The sequence below is a fragment of the Heterodontus francisci genome, chromosome 1 (assembly GCF_036365525.1).
Source record: "Heterodontus francisci isolate sHetFra1 chromosome 1, sHetFra1.hap1, whole genome shotgun sequence".
In the NCBI taxonomy this organism is placed as follows: Eukaryota; Metazoa; Chordata; class Chondrichthyes; order Heterodontiformes; family Heterodontidae; genus Heterodontus; species Heterodontus francisci.
Genome location: NC_090371.1, coordinates 77,658,688 through 77,684,658, shown reverse-complemented (window position 1 = coordinate 77,684,658; position 25,971 = coordinate 77,658,688). Strand labels below are relative to the sequence as shown.

Below are 25,971 nucleotides of genomic sequence, written 5' to 3'. Positions count from 1 at the left end.
ATGCTGGCATCATACAGACTTTAGAGACTAGGTTGCAGGGCAGGTTGGGAAAGCTGTTAACAAAGCATACTGAACTTTATAAACAGGGGCATAAGAGTACAAAAGAAAGGAAGTTATGATAAATACTGGTTCGGCCTCAACTGGAATATTGTGTCCAGTTCTGTGCACCACACTTTAGGAAGGATGTTAAGGAATTAAGGGTGCAGAAAAGATTCACGAGAATGGTTCCCGGATTGAGAACTTCAGTTATGTGGATAGGTTGAAGAAGATGGGGCTGTTCTGCTTGGCGAAGATTAAGAGGAGATTTGATAGAGGTATTCAAAATCATGAGGGATCAGGATAGAGTAGATGGGGAGGAACTATTCCCATTGGCAGAAGGATCCAGAACCAGAGGACACCGATTTGTGATTGGCAAAAGCAGCATTGACAACATGAGGAAAAGCTTTTTTACACAGCGATTGGTTTGGATCTGGAAAGCACTGCTTGAGAGTGTGGTGGAGGCAAATTCAATCGAGGCCTATGAAACAGAAGTGAATACTTATCTGGAGAAAAAAAAAATTGCAGGCAGCAGGCAAAAGGTGAGGGAGTGAGACTAGGTGAGGTGCTCTTGCAGAGAGCAGGCACAGATGGGTAGACTGAATAGCTTCCTTCTACGCTGTAACAATTCTATGATGCTATAAATACATACATATAAATAAATGATGCTACAGAGAGATTGGTGAGTTGGGAGATTTCAGAAACATGCTTCACACAGCCACAGTCTGCAACTACACTGATGTATGACGAAGCCATTTACAATGGTAAATTTTGACACAAGGTTTGTAAATAGAAAGTGCACACACACACACAAGATTTTTTTCCCTCTGTGGCCATTGTACATCATCAGTGACAAGCAAAACATTTAGAGATTGACTTCCAGATATTTTCAACTGAAGAACTAACTTCTAAGAGATGAATGGAAAATAGAAACAGGAGTAAGCTATTCAGCATGAGCTTGTTCATCATTCAATTAGATGATTTGTAGCTCAATCCATTAACCTGCCTTTGATCCATATCCCCAGATACCTTTACTGAATAAAAATGTAGATCTTGGAATTGGGCAGCTTAATTTAAATGAGTGGGAAGAACAGTGATCAATGAAATTTAATATAGATGTGAGAAAAACTGCATATAGGAAGGAAAAATGAGTGATACACATTTCATGAATGGCTTTGAAAATGATCGAGGGGTCTTACTAGACTCAACACCTCCAAACAATGCAGAACAGAAATCAACAAAGCCAGCAGATAGCTAAGCTACATCGCCAAAACAGAAATAAGAGTCAGAGGAACTGATGATCAAATTGTAGTGTGTAGGACCTCGAGCACTGTGTTGAATTCTGGTCAATGAGAATCAAGGTAAATATTCAAGCACTAGAGGCAATTCAAGAGAAAACCACCAGGCTGAGTCCTGGTGCCAGCCATTTTAAAAAAATTGTTTTATCGAATGTGGGCATCGCTGGCTAGGCCAGCATTTGTTGCCCATCCCTAATTGCCTTTGAGAAGGCGGTGGCGAGCTGCCTTCTTGAACTGCTGCAGTCCATGTGGTGCAGGTATACCCACAGTGCTGTTAGGGAGGGAACTCCAGGATTTTGATCCAGTGACAGTGAAGGAGTGGCAATATAGTTCCAAGTCAGGATGGTGTGGCTTGGAAGGGAATGTGCAGGTCGTGATGTTCCCACGTGTCTGCTGCCCTTGTCCTTCTAGGTGGAAGAGATCACTGGTTTGGAAGGTGCTGTTGGAAGATGCGTAGTGAGTCAGTACAGTACATCTTGCAGATGGTGCACACTGCTGGCACTGGTGGTGGAGGGAGTGGACGTTTAAGGTGGATAGGGTGCTGATCAAGTGGGCTGCTTTGTTCTGGATAGTTTTGAGCTTCGAGTGTTTTTGGAGCTGCACTCACCCAGGCAAGTGGAGAGTATTCCATCACACTCCTGCCTTGTGCTTTGTAGATAAGACAGGCTTTGGGAAGGCAAGAGATGAGTTACTTGCCACAGAATTCCCAACCTCTGACCTGCTCTTGTAGCCACAGCATTTATGTGGTTGCTCCAGTTCAGTTTCTGGTCAATGGTAACTCCCAGGCTGTTGATAGTTATAAGGAAAGACTGGAGAAACCTGGGACTTTTTTCTCCTGGAAAGGGATGTCTGAGTGGTAGTTAAGACAGTTAAGAAAATGGAAAGAATAAACCCAGAATGCTGCTTTGAATTAAACTGCAATGGTAGGACAAGAGGACAAAGGTTCAAATTAATAAAATATATATTTAGAACTAGTATCAAAGTTCTTACTACAAAGAATGATCAATAATTAGAATAGTTTCCAGACAGTAGAGGAAGAAAAAATACTTGAATTATTTAAGAAAATTACACACAACAATGGGGTTCCTACAGTGCAGAATCTTTCTGGATGGCTGCATTAAGATTGGCTGAATAGCCATACTTGTGATGACAAAGCACGTGACAGATAGTTGGTAGAAGAAAAATAACTGAAATCAAATAACAGCATGCCTTTGCTATTGAGTAAAAAGCATGTCTCAAAGTAACATGCATTCTAGTGATTTAGTACAGAGCTTAAAAGAAAATTAAGAAATGTATTAGCTCCTGGTTTACTTTGTTTCATGGTTGTACATGTGTTGACTGCATAACAATCTGCAGGAATATATATCAGCTTTTGCAATATTTACATTGTGTTTTTTCCCCTTGTCCTGAAGATGTTGACTAACTGAAGTATAGTTTCATGGCTACCAAGCTCTCTCTAGTACTTTGCCAGTATGCATGTGCAAGTCTAGACTCTAAGGATCCGGAGGGTTCTTTACTTCAAGAAGCAGTACAGCGGAACCAATCCTGCCCTTACTTGACGTCTGTACACATGCCCTTCCAGCAGAATCACCAGATAGCAATCACTTGTAAGAACCCTTGCCCCTCCCCCCCACCTCCAACATCTAGATGCACCGATGTCAATTGTAGAACTTGTACTGGCACCCTGCCTGAGATCAGTTAACTAAGCACAACTGGGGAAAATCAAACCTTAGCCAGTTGATCAATCAGGGGATTTAGAAAATTTACAGCTCAAACTCTCACTCCCTGCATTTTTAACTCTAGGTCCCTTGCTTTAAAAATGTAATTTTATATTAGTTCAAAATGGTTTCAAGTAACAATAATGAAGTACCAGCATAACTCCAAGTGGGATCCCGATCTGATTCTAGAATACCAGTTGTGCAAGAACTCCTACAGAAGCCCATATCATCTGGTTTTGGCTTGGTGCCAAATGGAGTATAACTCCAACCAAATAGTGTCTGCTAGGGCATTCATCAATGTTTTTTCATCATTGGTTAAGACTCCAGGAACAACTTCACAGCATAGCTGGCATTCGAATATCAGCATGATTAAGAGTCAGATGGTTGTGCATTCAAGCCTCAATACAGAACCTTAATGTAAATTTCAGCCTGACTTCAATATGGAGGGTGTGCTGCACTGTCAGCAGTGCCCTCCCTCAGAGGGCCTGACATCTTCTCCAGTAGTGCATGTTAAAATTCTCATAGCACTGTCTGAAGGTTGTATTATGTAGGCAAATGTAGCAGCCAATGTGTTGTATGTAAAATGATTTTGAATGGTTGAGACATATAAAGTGTTATAGATATTCAATGATTCCTGGTTTTAAAAACAAATCTAGTAATAACACTCCAAGCCCTGGCCTACACATCAACATTTACATATAACATACACATATATTCATTCAATAATGTGGCAGATATTTCAAATTTACTTTCTTAAGAATTGTAATTACTTGCACAGAACACCAGCTACAGATATCAAAAGTAACAAATCAAACTTAGTCATACCTTTGATTAAATAGTTTAACTGCAAAGTAGGAGACAATTTTTGAATATAATAAACAAGGGAAGACAGTTTGCACTTGCATATATATTTCACATTTTATAAAATATTCATTTTCCAATTTTGTGTGCTTTATCATGATGAAAAATAACATTCAGATGACATGCCAAACATATAACTAAAGAAAAACCTGAAACACCTTTTTTTAAACATTTCTTTGTATAAATAAATATATGTTCTTTTAGTATAAATTTAACACATATAAAGGCAAACATTGAGGTCCAAGTGAAAATTAGATCAATTTTGCACTGGGAACTTACATACAGGAATTAACAATCTTGCAAATACTGTTCAGTTGTAAGGAAGGTAATTCTTTCCAAAATAATGAATCAACACATATGACATAAAATTCTTAAAATCCCATACTGGCCCTTTTCTTTTTTGACTGAGATGCTCCAAGCTGACTCTGAGAGGATGGTCGCCTGGACATTTCACAAGTAGATGCCACTTGTGAAGGTTCAGCAAAAGACATCTGTGTGGAAGAAGCTAATGGTAATGGCCAGGTTATTCCGTCATCCTCTTGAGAAGCTTGGGGTGGATAATCTTCCAGTGCAGCCAAGTAATTCTGAAGGATTCTTTTTCGTTCCTTGGGAATATTGATTACTCGCATTTCTTGTGAAAAGATTTGTGTTGGTGTCTGGCTTTGTTTTGCTAGAGACACATTGGAATGGGCTTCCCTTTCTTGTCCAGGCTCTTCAGTAACTGTCCCAATTGATTGATCTCCTTCAGTTGATTTATTGGATACAACATTACTTTCTGTACCAGACAAATAATCACTGTGTTCTGAATCCACCACAGAGGATCTACTCCAACCTGAAAAATCACTGAAGTCAGACAAACCAGACACTGAGGATGTGAAGCTGCCCGAAAGCTCGCTTCGTTCTCTTGCTCGGGCTAACTTCTGACGTCGTCTTTTTGCGCGCAAAGCTTGGATTTTCTTGTCTCGGTTCATGCCTAGCTTCTCTTCCCACCACTCACTCCACTTCCCCTCCCATGCTGCTGTAAGTCTTTCACTTAGCTCATCTCTCCACATTGAGGAATCCACAGGATCTGGAACACTAACAGGATCCAGTATTGGAAAAGTACTGTGACAAAGCACTTCCTTCTTCTCCATAATTGTATTCATTTTATCCCACACTTCTCTGTATGTATCATTTGATTCTTTGCCCTTCTTAAACCTTTTACAGGAAAATAGACGCTTTGTACTGAAGACAGTACGTTTGTGGAGCATTTCAGAGCCACTTTGAAACTTACGTTTTTTTAAAAATGAGTTCATCCACCTTCGACACGTGGCAAGAGCAGCACAACTGGGTGTTGAAGGTTTATTAATACCTTGCTTGATCGATGACTGGAATCTTTGTTCATCTACTCCGTTTAGTGAACAGTTTTCTTCCTGTCTTTCACATTCTCCTTGTGCCAAATCTTCTGCTCCTCCATCCAGAGGTTCTATATAGTGATTTATTGATTGTACCTCTTTGCTCAAAATGGAGTTATTTGGTTCATGATCATTTCCAACCCTAGCTCTTGACTTGTTTTTTCTATTGGCAGATGAGTTCTTATGAATTAACATCTGGTAAAATAGGTCTCCCACTGCAGAGAGCTGAAACACAGACAGGGACTTTTTGCCACGACAATGGTAAAGTGTTGCAAGTCCTGTAGAATAAAAACAAGGTGTTTTTCCTCCTTTCGAATTCACTCTGAAGAACATACACTAAATTATAAATTTAAATTAGACCTATCCCACAATCTCAAATTGCATAAATACCCATGTATTAGGGATGTTGGATTGCAAAACTGTTTATTCGGCTAGGTACCTCCCTGGTGACACAGCAACTACTTGGTTTTCCATGACACAGCCAGTGGTACATGAAAGTGTAACATAGCTTTTCACCATCCCAATACAAGTATTATAAAGAAAAAATCTCTCAGAATTGCATAAACATATTTTTCATCTTGATACTTATTTTAAAATTATATGAATCTGTAATTGCAAACTGGTAAATACATCTTATGTTTGTAGCAGCTGTGCCAGTTATTGGACTGTTTCAGTAATATCTTTAAAAAAAAATCTCACCTGCCCCCGCAGAGTGGAGTCTCTCACCAACCTCTTCATAATGCTGGGGTAACCTGACTGGTAGGTGCTGCATCATATCATAAATACTGGAGAGTTTTTGTGGTGGACCAAATGACTGGCAAGGAAGCTGCATTCCCCCTAACAAATGTTATAAAGGTTTTGGTGAAATTCAGCAGTTCTTAGATAAAATCACATTCCTGCTTTGCCACATAATTGGCCCAGAATTTGGAGGGTTTTTGATGGTGAACTGTCAATGATGTGTAACTGGGTTTTTAACAGTGATCCTGAGTAATAATTACTTAACCAACCTGGCCCTGCAAAAATAATTTTATTTTTGTAGAATGTTGTTAAATGTCTCCATTAATGACTAGATTTTTTTAAACTAGAGTTTTTAAATAATTTAAAAAACTTTTTAAAAGTTTGTTCATGATATTTCAGCTTCCACTTTAACCCCATGTCCAAATTTTATTTCACCCTCTGTAAAAAAATTTTAAATGTGAGATGATTATTTGTGCTTTTCATTTCCTGGTTGGCTTTGAGAATTATTTAATGTGATTGGCTGCTTGGACAGCTTGAAGTTATCACTGCAGCTCGAGGCTAGGAATGCACATTAAACTGCGCTACAATGAACTGTACATCAAGAAAGTTAAAGTTCTTGCCACAGAGATCGCTAAATCTCTCAGCATAGCTTTCTGAGAGGACAGTAGCAAGTGCCCTTGCTTCACTGCTGACTACAAAATCCAGGCCAATGAGCCAAAGCACCTCTAGCTATGGCTTCTCTTCACATCTCTTCATTGTCATCTTCGGGGTTCCCCCAAGACCCATTTTTGGTCCCCTGCTCTTCGTCATCTACAACCAATCCCTTGGCAACATTGGGTCAGTTTCTACATATATGCTGATGACACTTTAGTCATAGTCATAGAGTCGTACAGCATAGAAACAGGCCCTTCGGCCCATCGCATTCATGCCGCCCATAATACCAATCTATACTAATCCCACCTGCCTGCATTAATTCCATATCCCTCTATGCCTTGCTCATTCAAGTCTACCTTTTTACCACCTCGCAATCCCTCTACTTCCCTTGTGCTTTTGTTTAAATCAGTTTAAAATGCAGAATTTCCTCAAAGTTTAACACTTTTATATACTGTACTTAAAATATTTCTCCAAAACCTGGATAGATCTGCCACACAATATACACTGTTACATATGAACATACAAATTAGGAGCAGGAGGAGGCCATTTGGCCCCTTCGAGCCTGCTCCTCCATTGAAGATCATGGCTGATCTGATTGTGGCCTCGACTCCACTTTCCCACCTACCCCCGCTACCTTCGCCTCTCGTTAGTCAAGAATTTATCTACCTCTGCCTTAAAAATATTCAATGACCCTGCCTCCACCATTCTCTGGGGAAGAGAAACAATCTCTCAGCTTCTACCCTTCAAGCTCTTTCAGAACCTTGTATGTCTCAATTAGATCACCTCTCAATCTTATAAACTCCAGAAAATATAGACCTAATTTATTCAGTCTCTCATCATAGGACAACCCCCTCATTCCAGGGACCAACTCAGTAAATCTTCACTGCACTGCCTTCAGTGCAGGTATATCCTTTCTTAAATGTGGAGACCAAAACTGCACACAGTATTCCAGGTGCCGTCTCACACCAAAGCCTTGTACAATTTTATTAAGACCTCTTTATTCCTGTACTCCAATCCCCTTGTATTAAAGGCCAACATTCCATTTGCCTTCCTAATAGCCTGCTGTACCCTACTGTGAGGGGGCCTGCAAACTACTCCCACCAGCGTTTTCTGACTCCTTCTGACACCAGTTCTGAAGAAGGGTCACTGACCTGAAACGTTAACTCTGCTTCTCTCTCCACAGATGCTGCCAGACCTGCTGAGTATTTCCAGCATTTCTTGTTTTTAGCTCAGATTTCCAGCACCTGCAGTATTTTACTTATATTTTCTGACGCCTGCTATTCCTAATTTCCATCCAAACTGATTCTACTTAATGATTTTCTGAGGCCAGATCCCTTCTTAAGGTCCTTATGTCATCCTTTACTATCAGGGCTACCTCTCCTCCTTTGCCATTCTGTCCGTCTCTCTGAAATATTATGTACCCTGGAATATTAATTTCCTAATCTTGATCTCCTTGTAACTATGTTTCGGTAATGGCAATTATCATTTACCTCTCTTTGTGTCACTGGGGACGGATGTTCTTGCGATAGAGGGAGTGCAGTGAAGGTTTACCAAACTGATTTCTGGGATGGCGGGACTGACGTATGAGGAGAGATTGAGTCGGTTAGGATTATATTCGCTGGAGTTCAAGAGTGAGGGGGGATCTCACAGAAACCTATAAAATTTTAACAGGACTTTACAGGATAGATGCAGGAAGGATGTTCCTGATGGTGGGGGAGTCCAGAACCAGGGGTCATCGTCTAAGGATACGGGGTAAACCTTTCAGAACTGAGTGGAGGAGAAATTACTTCACCCAGAGAGTGGTGAGCCTGTGGAATTCACTACCACAGAAAGCAGTTGAGGCCAAAACATTGTATGTTTTCAAGAAGGAGTTATATATAGCTCTTGGGGCAAAAGGGATTCAAGGATATGGGGAGAAAGTGGGAACAGGTTACTGAGTTGGATGATCAGCCATGATCATAATGAATAGTGCAGCAGGCTTGAAGGGCCTACTCCTGCTCCTATTTTCTATGTTTTTATAGTTCACTTCCTAATCACTTGCTGTATCTGCATACCAACTTTGTGATTCATGTACCAGGACACCCAGATCCCTCTGTACCTCAGTTCTGCAATCTCTCTCCATTTAAATAATATGCTGCTTTACTATTCTTCCTGCCAAAGTGGATAAGTTCACATTTTCCCACATTATACTCCATTTGCCAAATTTTTACCCACTCACTAAACCTATCTATATCCCTTTGCAGAATCCTTATGTCCTCTTCACAGCTTACTTCCTACCTATCTTTGTGTCATCAGCAAATTTAGCAACCATACATTCAGTCCCTTCATCCAAGTCATTGATATAAATTGTAAATAGTTGAGGTCCAGCACTGATCCCTGTGGCACTCCACTCATCGCATCTTGCCAACCCAAAAATGACCCATTTATGCCTACTCTCTGTTTCCTGTTAGCTAACCAATTCTCTATCCATGCTCATGTTACTCCAATGCCATGAACTCTTATTTTGCTTAGTAACCTTTGATGTGGCCCCTTGTCAAATGCCTTCTGGTAATCCAAGTATTGCACATCCACAGGTTCCACTTTATCCACATTGTTTGTTACTTCCTCAAAGAACTCAAATAAGTTAGTCAAACATGATTTCCCCTTCATAAAACTCTGTTGACTCTGCCTGATTACATTGAGATTTTCTAAGTGCCCCACTATAATCTCCTTAATAATAGATTGTTATTGTGCAGAAAGTTGTTTGGAGTTGCCACAAGTTATCCAGAATTCTGGGGGCTCTGTTTATTTCCTCACTCCAAAACCAACCACCCTGCATCCTCCATACTCCCCAAAATATGCTATATTTCTCCTGATTCATTATCACCCTCAGTATTATGGAGTAGCCAAACACACAATCTCACTAACTTCTATCATTAGTTGGAAGTTACCAGTCACCTGAATATTGCAGAAGCAACACTTCCTGAGTACGTTGAGTCCCCAGGACAATTTTGTTTGTTCTGTTCCTTGCTGCCCCACATGCAACTTGTGCAAACATTGGTGGTGACTCCAGCATGTGGACCCACTTTAGAACAGGCACAGTAGGGAATCGCTCATCTACAATGTAGGCAGAATACTATATTTGAAAAATAAAATATTCATTTAGTAATCAAGCACCAATCATTATTGCATATTAATTTCAAATCTTTCAAAGATTTCACAATTTGGTACAAGATTTTAAAACTAGAGCATTGCGTAAAGTTTTGGTCTCCTTATATAAGGAAGGATATGGTTGCACTGGAGGCAGTTCAGAGAAGGCTCACTCGGCTGATTCCTGGGATGAAGGGATTGCCTTATGAGGAAAGGTTGAGCAGGTTGGGCCTATACTCATTGGAGATTAGAAGAAACATACAAGACTCTGAGGGGGCTTGACAGGGTAGATGCGGAATGCATGTTTCCCCTCGTGGACGAATCTAGAACTGAGGGCTCTGTTTCCAAATAAGGGGTCTTGCATTTTAGATAGAGATGAGGAGAAATATTTTCTCTCAAAGGATCATTAATTTTTGGAATTTTCTACCCCAGAGAGCAGTGGAGGTTGGGTCATTGAATATATTCAAGGCTGATCTAGACAGAATTTTGACCTACAAGAGAGTCAAGGGTTATGGGGTACAGGCAGGAAAATAGCGTTGAGGCCACAATCAGATCAGCCATGATTTTATTGAATGGTGAAGCAGGCTTGAGGAGTCAAATGGCCTACTCCTATTTCTTATTTTATGTTCAGATCATGACTTCATAAAGGCAGGCCACAGACCCAAAAAGACCACAAAGAAATCTTTTTTGGATTGTATGCACTCATTTTCTTCTCTCCAGTCAAGCCACTGACCCATCTTGGAGCAAAGTCTACTGGTATCAGCCACCCTCTAATACATTGACTAGGTGACTATTTTCATGGGTAAACCTCAATAAAAATGTTAGTAGACACCTGTGGAGTGTGACAGATTAACCTTAAATTGTTCCCACCTGGATTATAGGATAGAGAATTCCAGCTCATTTTTACTCTTTCCTAGTCTTTGGATACAGAAACCAATTAAACTGTCTGCACCAGTTACCTCACAGTTGAGGGAACCAAATAAGGTACCTGCCTGCTTTGTATCATGCCATATGGGTGTACTACCAATGTGCTATCATGAAGAGCTATATAAAATTAGAACTAGGCATTTAAGCAAAAGAAAACTGGTTCAAATTCAGAAGTGAACTGCAGTTGAATTACAGTGTACACTTAGAACCGATAGCTGGACTTGAACCTGCGATTCTGAAAAAATAAATTTTGTTCATTTTCTCCTTCCCCAACTTGAAGAACTTTCTGCAACATCCCTTAGCTCCAAAGTACAAAGTACAGATAGCAAAAGGAGGAAAAGTATGTGTGCGCACACACACACACAAAGTGTGAGAAAAAGGGTTTCAAAGAAGCTAATTGGAAAGAAGAAAAGAAAATTCATATAGTCTCTTAGGACAGCCTCAGGATATGTGAAAGTGCTTCAAAACTAATGAGTTAATTTTAATATGTAGTTACTCTTTTGTCGACAGACTCAGCCAATTTGCATACCAAAAAGCTCACTATCAAATGAGATAAATAGCCAGTCAGTCTGCTTTTTTAAGTGGGGAGGGAGGAATGTTGGTCAGGATACCAGAACTCATTCTTCCTCTTAATATCAGTTGAACTGGCACACAGGAGTTTGGTTTAAAGTCTCATCCACACAACCGTAACTCAGACAACGTAGCACTGCCTCAGTAATGAATGGAAGATGATGGACCCATGTCCTGGTGAACTCATTTGTTCACTCATTTCATTTTTATTAAATGGACTACCAAGTAAGCAAACCAAATCACGTAATTAGAAACACAAAGGATTAAAGGGCACGAACCTGGGTGGTAATAAGATGATGGTATGGATTTACATCTCGTAGATGTTTGGGAAGAATCACACGTTCCCCTTTTTGGCAGTCAGCAGCTGCTCCTATCTTAAACAAGGTTAGGTTACAGGTCTCACCAGCCTAAAAGTGCGTATTTTAAAAAGTTTAGAATCAGAAAATTGTATTCAGACTGTGTGCATTATCCAGCACTGAGGTATTAGCACACAGATAGTAATAAAATATTGTGATTACAAAAAAAAGATGGTGCAGAGTGGACATATCTCAGCATTTAAAAAGCATTTCCACAGAAAAGATTTAGAAAAAAAACATTTTTAATAGTGTTTTTAAAGCAGTGTACTCTCAAGTTTAAAAAAGGCACCTAGTGTAGAACATTTGTTACACTGTATTACACAAAATCAAATAAACTGCTTGAATTAAGTGACAGTAGGAAGGAACTTAAGCAAGGAGTTAGGAGGGCTAAAAGGGGTCATGAAAAGTCATTGGCAAACAGGATTAAGGAAAATCCCATGGCTTTTTATACATATATAAAGAGCAAGTGGGTAACCAGGGAAAGGGTTGGCCCACTCAAGGACAGAGATGGGAATCTATGCGTGGAGCCAGAGGAAATGGGCGAGGTGCTAAATGAGTACTTTGCATCCGTATTCACCAAGGAGAAGGACTTGGTGGATGATGAGTCTAGGGAAGGGAGTGTAGATATTCTGGGTCATCTCATTATCAAAAAGGAGGAGGTGTTGGGTGTCTTGCAAAGCATTAAGGTAGATAAGTCCCCAGGGCCTGATGGGATCTACCCTAGAATACTGAGGGAGGCAAGGGAAGAAATTGCTGGGGCCTTGACAGAAATCTTTGCATCCTCATTGGCTACAGGTGAGGTCCCAGAGGACTGGAGAATAGCCAATGTTGTTCCTTTGTTTAAGAAGGGTGGTAAGGATAATCCAGGAAATTATAGGCTGGTGAGCCTTACGTCAGTGGTAGGGAAACTATTAGAGAGGATTCTTCGGGACAGGATTTACTCCCATTTGGAAATAAACAAACTTATTAGCGAGAGACAGCATGGTTTTGTGAAGGAGAGGTCGTGTCTTACTAATTTGATTGAGTTTTATGAGGAAGTGACGAAGATGAGTGATGAGGGAAGGGCGGTGGATGTTGTCTATATGGACTTTAGTAAAGCCTATGACAAGGTCCTGCATGGCAGACGGGTGCAAAAGGTGAAGTCACATGAGATCAGAGGTGAGCTGGCAAGATGGATACAGAACTGGCTCAGTCACAGAAGACAGAGGGTAACAGTGGATGGGTATTTTTCTGAATGGAGGGATGTGACTAGTGGTGTTCCGCAGGGATCAGTGCTGGGACCTTTGCTGTTTGTAGTATATATAAATGATTTGGAGGAAAATGTAGCTGGTCTGATTAGTAAGTTTGCGGACGACACAAAGGTTGGTGGAGTTGCGGATAATGATGAGGATTGTCAGAGGATACAGCAGGATATAGATCGGTTGGAGACTTGGGCGGAGAAATGGCAGATGGAGTTTAATCCGGACAAATGTGAGGTAATGCATTTTGGAAGGTCTAATGCAGGTGGGAGGTATACAGTAAATGGCAAAACCCTTAGGAGTATTGACAGGCAGAGAGGTCTGGGCGTACAGGTCCACAGGTCACTGAAAGTGGCAACGCAGGTGGATAAGGTAGTCAAGAAGGCATACGGCATGCTTGCCTTCATCGGTCGGGGCATAGAGTATAAAAATTGGCAAGTCATGTTGCAGCTGTACAGAACCTTAGTTAGGCCACACTTAGAATATTGCGTGCAATTCTGGTCGCCACACTACCAGAAGGACGTGGAGGCTTTGGAGAGAGTACAGGGGTACAGAGGAGGTTTACCAGGATGTTGCCTGGTCTGGAGGGCATTAGCTATGAGGAGAGGTTGGATAAACTCGGATTGTTTTCACTGGAACGACGGAGGTGGAGGGGCGACATGATAGAGGTTTACAAAGTTATGAGCGGCATGGACAGAGTGGATAGTCAGAAGATTTTTCCCAGGGTGGAAGCATCAGTTACTAGGGGACATAGGTTTAAGGTGCGAGGGGCAAAGTTTAGAGGGGATGTGCAAGGCAAGTTTTTTTTACACAGAGGGTGGTGAGTGCCTGGAACTTGCTGCCAGGGGAGGTGGTGGAAGCACATACGATAGCGACGTTTAAGAGACATCTTGACAAATATATGAATAGGGAGGGAATAGAAGGATATGGGCCCTGGAAGTGCAGAAGGTGTTAGTTTAGGCAGGCATCAAGATCGGCGCAGGCTTGGAGGGCCGAATGGCCTGTTCCTGTGCTGTACTGTTCTTTGTTCTTTTTGTTCTTTGAAACAGATCATAGCCCTTGCTCTGTATGTTCACTCACTATGAAATGAAAGAGTTTAATGATTTGTATCTGGTCTCATCTCACCAAGTCCAATGAAGACAGCGAAGAAGCACATGTGTGAAAGGTACGAATATCGTGTTATTGTGTGAGTAAGTATAAAGCAAAGGTGAATCAACTCCCGCAAAGTAAGACACTCAGACCATACACAGGAGTGACTAATGCCACTGAACCCAAGGAAGCATCTAAGGCAAACCAAAGGGGCTGAATTTTATGGCTGATGATGAAGTCCCACTACTGGGGCTGAAAGCGGGAGCGGACCCACTTCAGCCAGTGGCGGGACCCGGGTGGCATATTGCTGATGCCAGCTTAATTGGCCACCGCTGGGGCTGCTGCCCAGCAGCCAAAAGCCTAATCAGAGAGACGGCAGCTCAGCAGCACTACTGCTAGCCACCACTGAGGCTGCAACAAAGAGAAGGTGCCTCAATGGCGGGGCACCCTCGAAGAGAGGCAAGTGTGGTCGGGGCCAGACAGGTAGATCCCAGCAATTGGGGTGGGGACCCTCCATGGACCATGGTGTGCCCATAAAGGAGGACTCCCCTTTCACCCCTGACCAAAGCCTATTGGGAGGCTGCCAAGTTTCACCAGGCAGTCTCCAAACGACCGTGGGCCCTCACAATGCGGGAAAAATGCTCACTGAGGCAGGAAGTGGGCCTTAATTGGCCACTTAAGTGGCTCAGTTGGCCAGTGGGTAGGCGAGGAGCCAGCTTTTCTGCTGCTGGCAGTATGGTATGGCGGCAGTTAAGACGTCAGGCTCCCCTCCCGATGCCATCATCTGCCATTTTGCCAGCTGTCACTTATCCCAGCCCGTCACCAACGGGTCACGAAAATTGAGCCCAAATTCCCAACAACTACACAAAAGATTTATCATTTTTTCTAAATAGAATATTTTAGTTGACGCAACCAGTTGCCAGCGTCTACTGTTATATTGACATGACTATTTTCAATGACTGAGGTTCTAGTTAAAGTTTTAATTATTTCTGCACAGAACTGTCCATATAGTCCAGGATCACCACAAAGGCATTTGTTGCATGGGCATTAAAAAATTCCATTATATAACATATGCGAACACCTGTAAATATACTCCTCACCATTTTTAATGGGGGTGGGGCAAGATGGGGAAACAAACAATAATCATAATTTCCTAAAGATTATAGAATATTCCTAAACCCAAGTTCCACGAGTTCTAAAACTGTTTAAAAAAAAGTATTGGTATTTCTTACTCTCACATCAGTTAAATCAAGCCCAGTTCTGTCAGCATACATATAGACCCGTGGGTGAGCTGTGAAATCGCACCATCTCCAAGGCAACTGGGCATTGAAGTAGAGGTTGTCAGTCTCTTTTCTAATTTTCTGAAGGCTAAGATAGCATTTTAACAAAAGAAAGAAAATAAAAATTAATGATAAAAGAACCCTTAGAATGACGCAAATAAAAAAATACTTATCTACCAAACAAGAAATCTTAAAACAAGTACCATTTAGCAGCATCTCCACAGCCACAACAATATCAAACTTTACAAGACATTAAAGGTTCCACAGACTCAGGTTCAAGCCCCCGTAACCTCATCTTAAACAGTGGGGAACATACCTCTGCTTGATCGCTCAGGCTGGGCCATCACATTGACTCAAAGGGAAGGGAAGGAAATAGCTTGGTGCCCCCGACCACAGCACTTTTTAAAGGCTACACCACAAGAGTAGGTGCCAACAACACATGGAAGGTGGGCAATATTATTGAGCTCTCCCTCAAGATCAGGTCAAATTAAATATTTCTACAGGTTCGACAGATAGCAGCTCATGTAATGTTTTTTAAAAAACAAAAATGTACTCTTGGCTGACACACTACCACTTACAGAGGCTATTTTGTTTCAATATTAGATTAAATCAAGACTCCACAGAGTTGACTGTTTACTTAGCATCTTGTTTGCAACAACTAATAACTGTCAGACTGGGAAGGTGCCTATGCGGAGTATTATTTCATTCCAAGTTATAATCCCCAAAAAGACTCTCCTATACTACATTGTTGAAGTTCATAGAGTAATTTGTGGCATAGGAGGCGGCCATTCGGCCCATTGAGTCGATGTCAGCTCCCCGGCTCGATCCCTATAGCCCTGCAAGTTTATTTCCTTCAAGTGCCCATCCAATTTCATTTTGAAATCATTGACCGTTGCTGCTTCTACCACCCTCGTAGGCAGCGAGTTCCAGTTCATTAATGCTCGCTGCATAAAAAAAAATTCTTCCTCACATTTCCCCTGCATCTCTTGCCCAAAACTTCAATGTGTCTCCTAGTCCTTGAACCATCAGTTAATGGGAACAGTTTAACCAGAATGCTTTGCATGATGGACTTTTTTTGCATCCCACAATAGACTGATAAAATATACTACTGCATGAAATAATATCCTTCTCAAATTCCACTCATTAAAAAAAGCAGATGTTGACCATTTTTACAGAGTATGTGTTGGGTAGGATAAAAAAAGCGTTCAATGTAAAAACCACGCGTGGCGATTTTGTTTTATAAGCAAATATTGTTAGATTCAGATAATTGCTCTCCAAGGATGCACAAATGATCTTTGGCAAATGAAGAAAGGTGCTTAAAAATTTGTGTTGGCAGATTATAACCCAGCTACACAACTAAATCACGCTTTTCAATAACCACTTTGTACAGCCTAGCCGTACCCAACATTACCCTTCACTCCTACCCATTACAATCATTTTAAATTTGACCAAGATGTAAAACCCTACTAACTCTTTGTTCTTCACTGCCAAAATGTTTTTGGCTAGTAAAGCTTTAACCTGATATATCATCACTAGATGGTTAAGTATGAAAGCATACTGTAACTGCAACTCAATAAAAGTTTGGTTTTGCCTAGCATTTCTTAATCAAGCATATTATTTATAGAAATTTCATCTTACGCCATGCAGGAATTTTGAGAGTACAGTTGCAATTTACCCTTTGTCCAGAATCCAGAGATAGGCAGTTCCACACTCACTGGCAATCACCAGCTCTCCAGGAACATGAGGGCTGAAGTAAGGAAAGACAGGTTTATAGCTAAACTATTTCAGTGCATTTTTAAAAAACCTTGTATTACTTAAAACCAGTTCTTTCTTTTAGTCACACAACACCCACAAGTATCTAGAGTCAGAGTCATTACGGCACAGGGGGCCGTCATTCGGCCCATCAAGTCCATGCAGGCTCTCCATAGAGCAATCCAATCGGTCCCATTACACCACTCTATCCCCGTAGCCCTGCAAGTTTATTTCCCTCAAGTGCCCATTCAATTTCCTTTTGAAATCTTTGATCATCTCTGCTTTCACCACCCTTGTAGAAAGTGAGTTCCAGGCCATTACCACTCACTGCGTAAAAAAGTTCATCTGCGCATCCCCCCGCATCTCTTGCCCAAGCCTTTAAATTTGTGTCCCCTAGTCCTTGTACCATCAACTAATAGCTTATTCTTTGTCTACCTTATCTAAACCGGTCATAACCTTGTACACCTCCATCAGATCGCCCCGCAACCTTCTTTGCTCCAAGGAGAACAACACAAGCTTTTCCAACCTACCCTTGGAGCTAAAATCCCTCACCCCTGGAACCAATCCAGTAAATCTCCTCTGCACCCTCTCAAGGACCCTCACATCCTTCCTAAAAAGTGTGACCACCAGAACTGGACACAATACTCTAGTTGGGGCCTAACTGGAGCTTTATAAAGCTTCAGCATAACTTCCCTGCTTTTCTACTCAATACCTCTATTTATGAAGCCCATGATCCCACATTCGTCGCTAACTCCTCTCTCAATATGTCCTGCCACCTTCAAAGATCTATGTGCATGAATCCCCAGAAACTTCTGTCCCTATTCACTCTTTAGAACTGTGCCATTACGTCTATATTGCCTCTCCCTATCCCTTCTGCCAAAATGCATAACCTGACACTTCCCTGTATTAAATTCCATCTGTCATTAGTCTGTCCATTCTGCTAGCCTATCTATGTCCTGTTGCAGTTGATTGGTTTCATCTTCACTGTTTGCCACACCTCCATGTTTGGTATCATTGGCAAATTTTAAAATTTTACACTGTGTTCCAATCAAGACAAATGTAAAATATATATATATCTCAAAAAAGTCGTCCTAGCACTGACCTTTGGAGAATACCACTGTCTACCATCCTCCAGTCCAAAAGCAGTGGTCCTAGCACTGACCCTTGGGAAAAACCCTGCCTACCATCTTCCAGTCCAAAAAAAACAATCATTTACCTGTCCTTAAGCCTATTTTTTATCCAAGCTGACACTGACCCTCCTATTCTATGAGCCTCAATTTTGTTAACCACCATTTTATGTGGTACTGTGCCAAACACTTCCTTAAAATCCATTGAGACAAAATTCTCTGTATTCCCTTCATCAACCCTCTCTGTTACTTCATCAAAAAATTTAACTAGATTAGCCAAACATGATCTGCCTTTTACAAATCCATGCTGGCTATCCTTAATTAACTGAAAACTCTCCAAGTGCCTGTTAATTATTTTCCCTGATTATTGTTTCTGAAACCCTATCCACCACTGATGTTAAACTGACTAGCCTGTGGTTACTAGGAATGGCTGCACAGCCTTTCTTGAATAAGGGTGCCACGTTTTCCACTTTCCAATATTCTGGCACCTCCCCAGTATCCAGGGAAGATTGGTAGATTATGGCAAGCCCTTCCCCTATCTCCACCCTCATTTCCTGTAGTAACCTGGGATGTAAGCCATCTGGACCAGGCAACTTAACCACTCTAAGCATAGCCAGCCTTTCCAGTCCATCCTGCCTATCAATTTTCACCCCATCCATTACCTCTACTGTCTCTGCTTCTACCAATATTTTGTCAGCATCCTCTTCCTTAGTAAACACCGATGCAAAGTACCTATTAAATATTCTAGCCTTGCCCTACGCCTCAAGCATATATCACCCTCTTTGTCCCCAGTAGGCCCCACCCTGCCTCTTACTACCTGCTTACTATTTACATGCCGGTAGATGATTTTGGGATGCCCTTTTATGTTAATTGCCATTCTATTCTCGTATTCTCTCTTTGCCAGTCTTATTTTCCTCTTCATGTCCCCTCTCAAATTATTGTATTTGGCCTGGTTCTCACTTGAAGAATTCACCTGACATGCATCAGACACATTTTTTGTTTCATCATATTTTCTATCTTGCTCATCATCCAAGCAACTCTGGCTTCGGTTCCCTTACCTTTCACTCTTGTTGGAATATACCTACCCTGCATCTGAAACATTTCTTCCTTAAACGATCACCCACTGTTCTGTTACAGATTTTTCTGTCAGGCTTTGGTTCCATTTTACCCTTGCTAGAACCCCTCTCATCCCACTGAAATTCTACTTTAGACAGATCCTTACACTTTTCCATTGCTAATCTAAACCTTATGATACGATGATCACACTTGGCCCTCATTCCCCAGCACCAGCAATGCCTCCTTCCTAGTTGAACCAAGAACATACTGGGCAAGGAAGTTCGTCTGAACTTCAGAAATCCCTCCCCCCACCTTTCCCTTTAACATTAATTACCCAAAAATCGATTGGGATAATGTCTTCCAATATCACCACTGTATAGTCCTTGCACATCTCTGTGATTTCCCTGCAGATTTGTTCTGCTATCGCTCTCTCACTATTTAGAGGCCTATAGGATACCCTCAGTGATCAAACCCTTTTTTGCTTTTCAACTCTAACCTAATGGATTCTGTCCTTGTCCCTTACAGGATATCCTCACTTTCCAACACTACAATGTCTTACCTAATCAGTACTGCCAGCCTACCTTCCCCCTTTTTCACCCCTCGCTATTTTTCTGAACACTTTATATTCGTGAATATTAAGCACCTAGTCCTCATCATTTTTAAGCTATGTTTTCGTTATTGCCACATCATATTCCCACATGGCTATTTGTGCTTGTAGCTCACCAACTTTATTCACCACACTTTGTGCGTTTACATACATGGATTGCAAACCTGTTTTTGTATTCCTTGTAGTCCTTCTTAGTCTGCTCCTAATATGGTACCACTTTCTTTCCTAGTACTATCCAACACTCTCTCATTAATGCCGATTATTCCTCTTTCCTACTTCTATATCCTGATGCCCACCTCCCTGCCAATTTAGATTAAACCCGCTCTAACCACACTAGCGAACCTCCCCACGATGACATGGGTCCCAGTCCTGTTGAGATGCAATCTGTCTCTTTTGAATAGGTGCCTCCTGCTGCAGAATTTGTCCTAATGTCCCAAGAATCTGAAGCCTTCCCTCCTGCACCATGCTTCAAGCTATGCATTGATATTCCCTATCTTCCTATTTCTACTCTCGATGGCACATGGTACTGGGAATAATCCAATGATTACTACCTTTGAAGTCCTACTTTTTAAACATCCTCCATAGCTCCTGAATGTTTGACTGTAGGACCTCAATATCTGCTCTCTCTCTTTGCCATTGGTACCAACATGTACCTCAAGATCTGGCTCATCCCTTCCCCCTGCAAAATATTCTGTGCCCTTTCTATGATGTCCTTTACCCTGGTATCAGGGAGTGCGTGGAACCCACGATGCCAGTTACAAAAATGTCTGTCTGTCCCCCTAACTGTGGAATCTCTCCATAATAACTATTTCTGTGCTATGCTGTTCCCCCTGTACAGTGTCTTGTCCATTAGTGCCAAGGTCTGGAGTGCACTCCTTCAAGGTGTCGTCACTCCCACCAGTATCCAATGCTGAGTACTGGTTTGAGAATGGCAACACCCTGAAAACTCCTGCACTTCTGCCTCTTCCTGATGGCCACCCAGTGTTGTAGCTGTACTGGAACAGCTCAGCTTAGGGCACGGGTAGTTCTGGAGCACAATTCTTCAGTACTACTGCCAGGATGTGGAGATGGATCCATAGCTTTTTTTGTATCCAGTGTCTTCAGCTGTTTCTTGTTATCATGTGGAGTGAATCGAATTGCCTAAAGACTGGCATCTATGATGGTAGGAACCTCAGGAGGAGGCAAAGATGGATCATCCACTCAGCACTGCTGCCAGAAGATGGCTGCAAATCCTTCAGCCTTGTCTTTTGCACTGATTTGCTGGGTTCCCCTATCATTGAAGATGGGACATTTATGGAGCCTCCTCCTGTTAGTTGTTTAATTGTCCACCACCATTCATGACTGGACATGGCAGGATTGTAACCCTAGTGTCAGTCCGCACACCTTCAAGAGTAGGATTTCAGAATTTATGCTATGATGCTGCAGCAAAACTTGGATAATCACAGTATATACACATTTAGAAAGTCTGGGATTTTATGAGTCTACTAAATGGAGCATTCAGAACTCAATCCTTACCTGATGTTAATGCAGGTAGCCATATTCTCCACCTGAACTACCTGTAGGACAGATGGATTCACTTCCTGGGAGAGTTTCCATACTCCACAATAATAGTCAGATCGAACCCCTACAAAAACTGTCATTCAGAAAAGATTGCAGAACAAAAAAGTATGTTATTATTAGCATACCATGAAAAGGAATTAAAGAACATAAAGTCTTAAAATTGAAAAAAGAAACTAGCTTTCACTCATGTGCACAAATATCCTTCATTATCCAGTATATTTAATAACATCTGAACACAGGAACAAGAGTAGGCCATTCAACCACTCGAGCCTACAGAATGTGCTGAATGGAAGCAGAGTGGTTTTATCCAGTTTACAACTATGTGTGCAACAAACAAAAACAGAGTCTTCAAAATATGCATTTGAACAAAAATTAAATATGAGCTTTCACAGACACTGGTTTCATTCAGTGGCACTGAGAAAGATCCAGAACACCCAAAACGATGTAAATAAATCAACAAAAGTGGAGTGCTGCTAAATTAACTTGCATTGCCTACTCACTATCACAAGACCCACTCCAGAGACTTGAACACACAATAAAGACTCATATTTCAGTGTAGTACCAAAGGAGTGCTGCACTGCCAAGGGTGCTATCTTTCAAATGAGATATTTACCCAGGCTCTCAGAACAGTGCCATTTAGGTCCATCAAAGAAAAGCAGAGCAGCTCTCCTGGTGTCTTGATCAATACTTATTCCTCAGCCAACATCACTTTAAAAAAACAATTAGCTAGTTATTAATTTGATTGTACTTTGTGGGATTTTTCTGTGAGTAAATTGGGTGCCACAATCCCAGTCCCTACATCATGACAGTGACTACTTCAATGTGAAATGTTTTGGGAAGTCCTGGGGTTGTGCAAGGTGCTATATAAATGCAAGTTCTTTCCATTTAAAATAAATTTTTAATGATAAGCAGTGTTGCAGATCTCAATAGTTTACATCAGCAGTTACCTTCTTCTTCCACAGTACTGGAGTCTATTTGATGGATTCTACCATTTAATTTAAACTTCACCGGTTTAAACTTCACACTCAACTTTGGCATTTTAACCTCATCAAGACCCAATTTGATTTTGCGAAAGTCTGATAGACGTATTAAGGAACATTAACAAAGTATTGATAAAATGCAGCCTTTTTCCAAATTCCATATTTTGCATTTGTGCATTATTGGTTACTAAAGCCACAGAATCTTGGAATAACAGTAAACTTGGTGCTGGTACCTTGTTTTCTTTTGCTCCCTGAACGATATTTACTCAAAACTTACAGGAGTCCTCTTGCACTAACGAACTGAGGTCTTCCCTTCAATTAGAATTTCAAATTCAAAACTCCAGTGACAAGTTGAATATCAGTTCTGAAACTATTAACATAAATTCTGGCTTCATGTGCATCCCCAATTTTAAATCGCTAACCCATTAGCTGCTATGCTTTCAACTGCCAAGGCCCAAGCTCTGGAATTACCTCCCTAACTCTCTCTGCTTCTCTACTTCTCATTCCACCTTTAAGACACTCCTTAAAACCTACCTGTTTGGCCAAACGTTTGGTCATCTGTCCTAATTTCTCCTTCTGTGGCTCAGTGTCAAATGTTGTTTGATAACACCCTGATGAAGCACCTTGGGCGTGTTACTGCATTAAAGGTGCTATATAGACACAAGTAGTTGTTGTTTGACTGTATTTGACAGGCAAACTGTCTTTGATCTAACAGACTACCTGCATCGCTATCATGTACTCACAACCGGGGGGACAAGAGACTTCCCAACACCATGTTTATCAACTGAGAGATGGGTTAATGAATTACTTAGTATTTACTCCATGGGAAACGTCAATGCTTATTTTATTAGCATTTTAATCGGCAGTCGTCTCAGTACCTCTCAAAAAAAAATGAAAAACTTGGGTATTAAAGCAAAGATCATTCACACAATATTTAAAGAAGTAATTTTTTCCGCACATCCTCTCTGCCGAAAAGGTAACAAAAATGCAACATGATAGTGCTGAATAAAAGAAAGTTCTCTTTTATAAAAGGAGAGTAGTGGTACAGTGAACCAAATATTAAATGCTCAGAAGCCTCCCCGGAGATTCTTCAAGACTGCCAAAATTCCAACCTATAGAGAATCTCCAACAATTGCTTCCTAATGTTAAGTGGACTGTTTCGGGTTCTGTGTGGAGACTAAAAAACACAAACCTCACCCAAGTGAGGAAAGGACAATTAGAATGCATTTTTCACATTATAATATTTTTTCATTACTTTGATTCTGGAGGGATTAGGGACAGGGTGGGGTAAGAGAAGACAGGGTACTGTACAACCAAGCTCCCTCATTTGTGGCACAGATTTGAGCTAAAAAAAATGTAAAATGCAATCATTAACAAACCATTCTTTACAAATGAGGCATCTTTACCCAAAGGATACTGAGTGAGTTCATGGACTCGCCGCTAGGATAGATCAGACATCCTTCTTCTAACTGGGCTTCTTTGGAAAATGGACAGTACACCAGAGCACCTCCAGTGGCAGAGTGATCAAACAGAAGTTTGTTTCTTTGTATCTTCATTTCTTCGTGAATATTTTCTGCCAGCAAATTTGGTGGAATATCAAAAAGAGACTCCCGCAACAACAGATTTAAAAGTCTTGCTCGCTTACTCCCACTAGAAAGTGGGCATCTATAAAATTAATGAAGAGCATATGTCAGAAAAATGCTGTCATGTGCACACTTCTGTAGGTCTTAAAATGTACATGCAGTACTACACCTGCAATGTAATATCACAAATTACTTAGCATAACTATGCTTGCCAATAAAAACATTACTTCTGAGAGTAACCTTGGTGAATTTGCCACAGCACATGGATCTGAGACAACTCTGAAGATGGTGTTTAATATTTACCAGATATAAGCTTATAACAAGTGAATTCAATTCAGATTTTAGTATTTAACATGGAAATGTAATACTCAATGGTTGTTACTTAGAGCAAATGTACAGTCATTGAATATTTTTGTTTAAATAAGTCATGATGACATCAGTGAAATGTGACCTGGAGAAACTATTCAGCATGTCTGTGTGAGGGATCTCTTTTTGCAGAGAGCATTATTCCAATATGCATCCTCCACAAGAGGTAAATTCTGGTGTCACTTACTCTCTCTGTTTTACCCGCTCTGTGAATGTTCTCAGATGGTTTACACTTATTGCTGTCTGTCTTGCTTTACCCTTCAAAAAAAAACATTGCAATGTTGAAACCTTTTAGTACACAAAACTCTCTGCACGTACAATACTAAACATTTAAGGCCTAATAAACTGGAGCAGCCTAAAATTTGGAATGGTCCATGACCTCAGGATAACCTCGGAATAATAGGAGAATTTGGCTGTGGAGAGGCAGAAATGAGAGAGCTGGCTATGCCAGATGGCCAGGCTAGTCATATACAATACGGGTTATGGTGTTTAAACACTGACGTAATTTGGAATAGGGAACAGTGGGGATGGAGGACAATCAAGGTTTGTTGAGATCATTGGTCTTGAAAATGAAGGCAAGGTACACACTGAGTAGGGCAACAGAGGAATCAGTATTTGTGTGAGTGATAGGACAGAGGCAAGGTAATTTTTCTCACCCCCCCCACCAGGGACAAGAAAAAAACAAGTTCTTCCTACATTTTTTCTGTTAATGCTGTTGCTTCTCTGCCTCTGCCCTTCCCACCATTGCTCACAATAGGCACTGGTTGCCCTAAAGTACATCACCAAAGTGACCACCTTCATGTCTAGACAGTAAGAGCAGTTCAACCACTTGCCCTCGCCTATCATTCAAACACTCAATTTCAGAGAGGGTCACTGAAACACAAGTAAACATTAAGTGGAGATGGTGGTATAGTGGTAATGTCACTGAACTAGTAATTCAGAGGCCCAGGCTAATGCCCAGGGGACACTGGTTCAAATCCCACCATGACAGCTGTTGGAATTTAAATTCAGTTAATTAAGAAATTCAATTAATTAATAAAAATTTGGAATTGAAAGCCAGTCTCAGTAACGGTGCTATGAATCTGTCATTGATTGTCTTACAAACCCATTTGGTTCACTAATGTCCTTTCAGGAAGGGAATCTGTCGTTCTTACCTGGTCTGGCCTACATGTGACTCCAGACCCACAGCAATGGGTCATCACTCTTAACTGCCCTTTGAAATGGCCTAGCAAGCCACCCAGTTGTCAAGGGCAATAGGGATGGGCAACAAATGCTGGCCTTGCCAGCGACACCCACATCCCATGAAAGAATTTTTTTTAAAACTCTGCCAGTTTTCCCTCTTTAATCCAACTGGTTGTAAATTAAACCTGTGCAACATTTTGCTTCAGGTAAATTGCAGAGCAAGTTAGATTTGTTTTAACCTGATTATTCAGAAATTAAACATTGCTGTATCTTAAATGTTACATTTCCTCAGATTAGTTCTGTGGTTGTAACGAAGCTGACTCCCATTTTAGCTTTCTTTAATAATTTTGGGTAAGCCATAAATACACCTTAATTTGGCAGATTCATTCCGGGACTCAATTTGTCTCCTTAATAACCAACTCACACTGACTTCCATAGTATTATTACTTCCATTTCCCATTCTCTGTTAA

At 41.0% G+C, this 25,971-nt stretch overlaps 1 protein-coding gene across 2 annotated transcripts in view; it reads right to left on the bottom strand.

The window, feature by feature from the left end:
- Positions 1-3,078: 3,078 nt before the first annotated feature.
- Positions 3,079-25,971, bottom strand: part of taf1c (TATA-box binding protein associated factor, RNA polymerase I subunit C) — a 30,007-nt gene continuing 7,114 nt past the window's right edge. Inside the window, exons 4-13 of one of the 2 annotated variants that reach the window (XM_068053037.1) lie at positions 24,507-24,577; positions 23,788-24,035; positions 22,338-22,466; positions 21,346-21,463; positions 16,964-17,035; positions 15,241-15,376; positions 11,604-11,732; positions 9,637-9,814; positions 6,007-6,144; positions 3,079-5,585 (exon numbers count right to left, since the gene is read on the bottom strand). In XM_068053037.1, coding sequence (XP_067909138.1) covers positions 4,285-5,585; positions 6,007-6,144; positions 9,637-9,814; positions 11,604-11,732; positions 15,241-15,376; positions 16,964-17,035; positions 21,346-21,463; positions 22,338-22,466; positions 23,788-24,035; positions 24,507-24,577 — 2,520 coding nt within the window. In that variant the 3' untranslated portion in view covers positions 3,079-4,284. The remainder of the gene's footprint in view (positions 5,586-6,006; positions 6,145-9,636; positions 9,815-11,603; positions 11,733-15,240; positions 15,377-16,963; positions 17,036-21,345; positions 21,464-22,337; positions 22,467-23,787; positions 24,036-24,506; positions 24,578-25,971) is intronic. The other variant, XM_068052955.1, reaches the window with a different exon arrangement.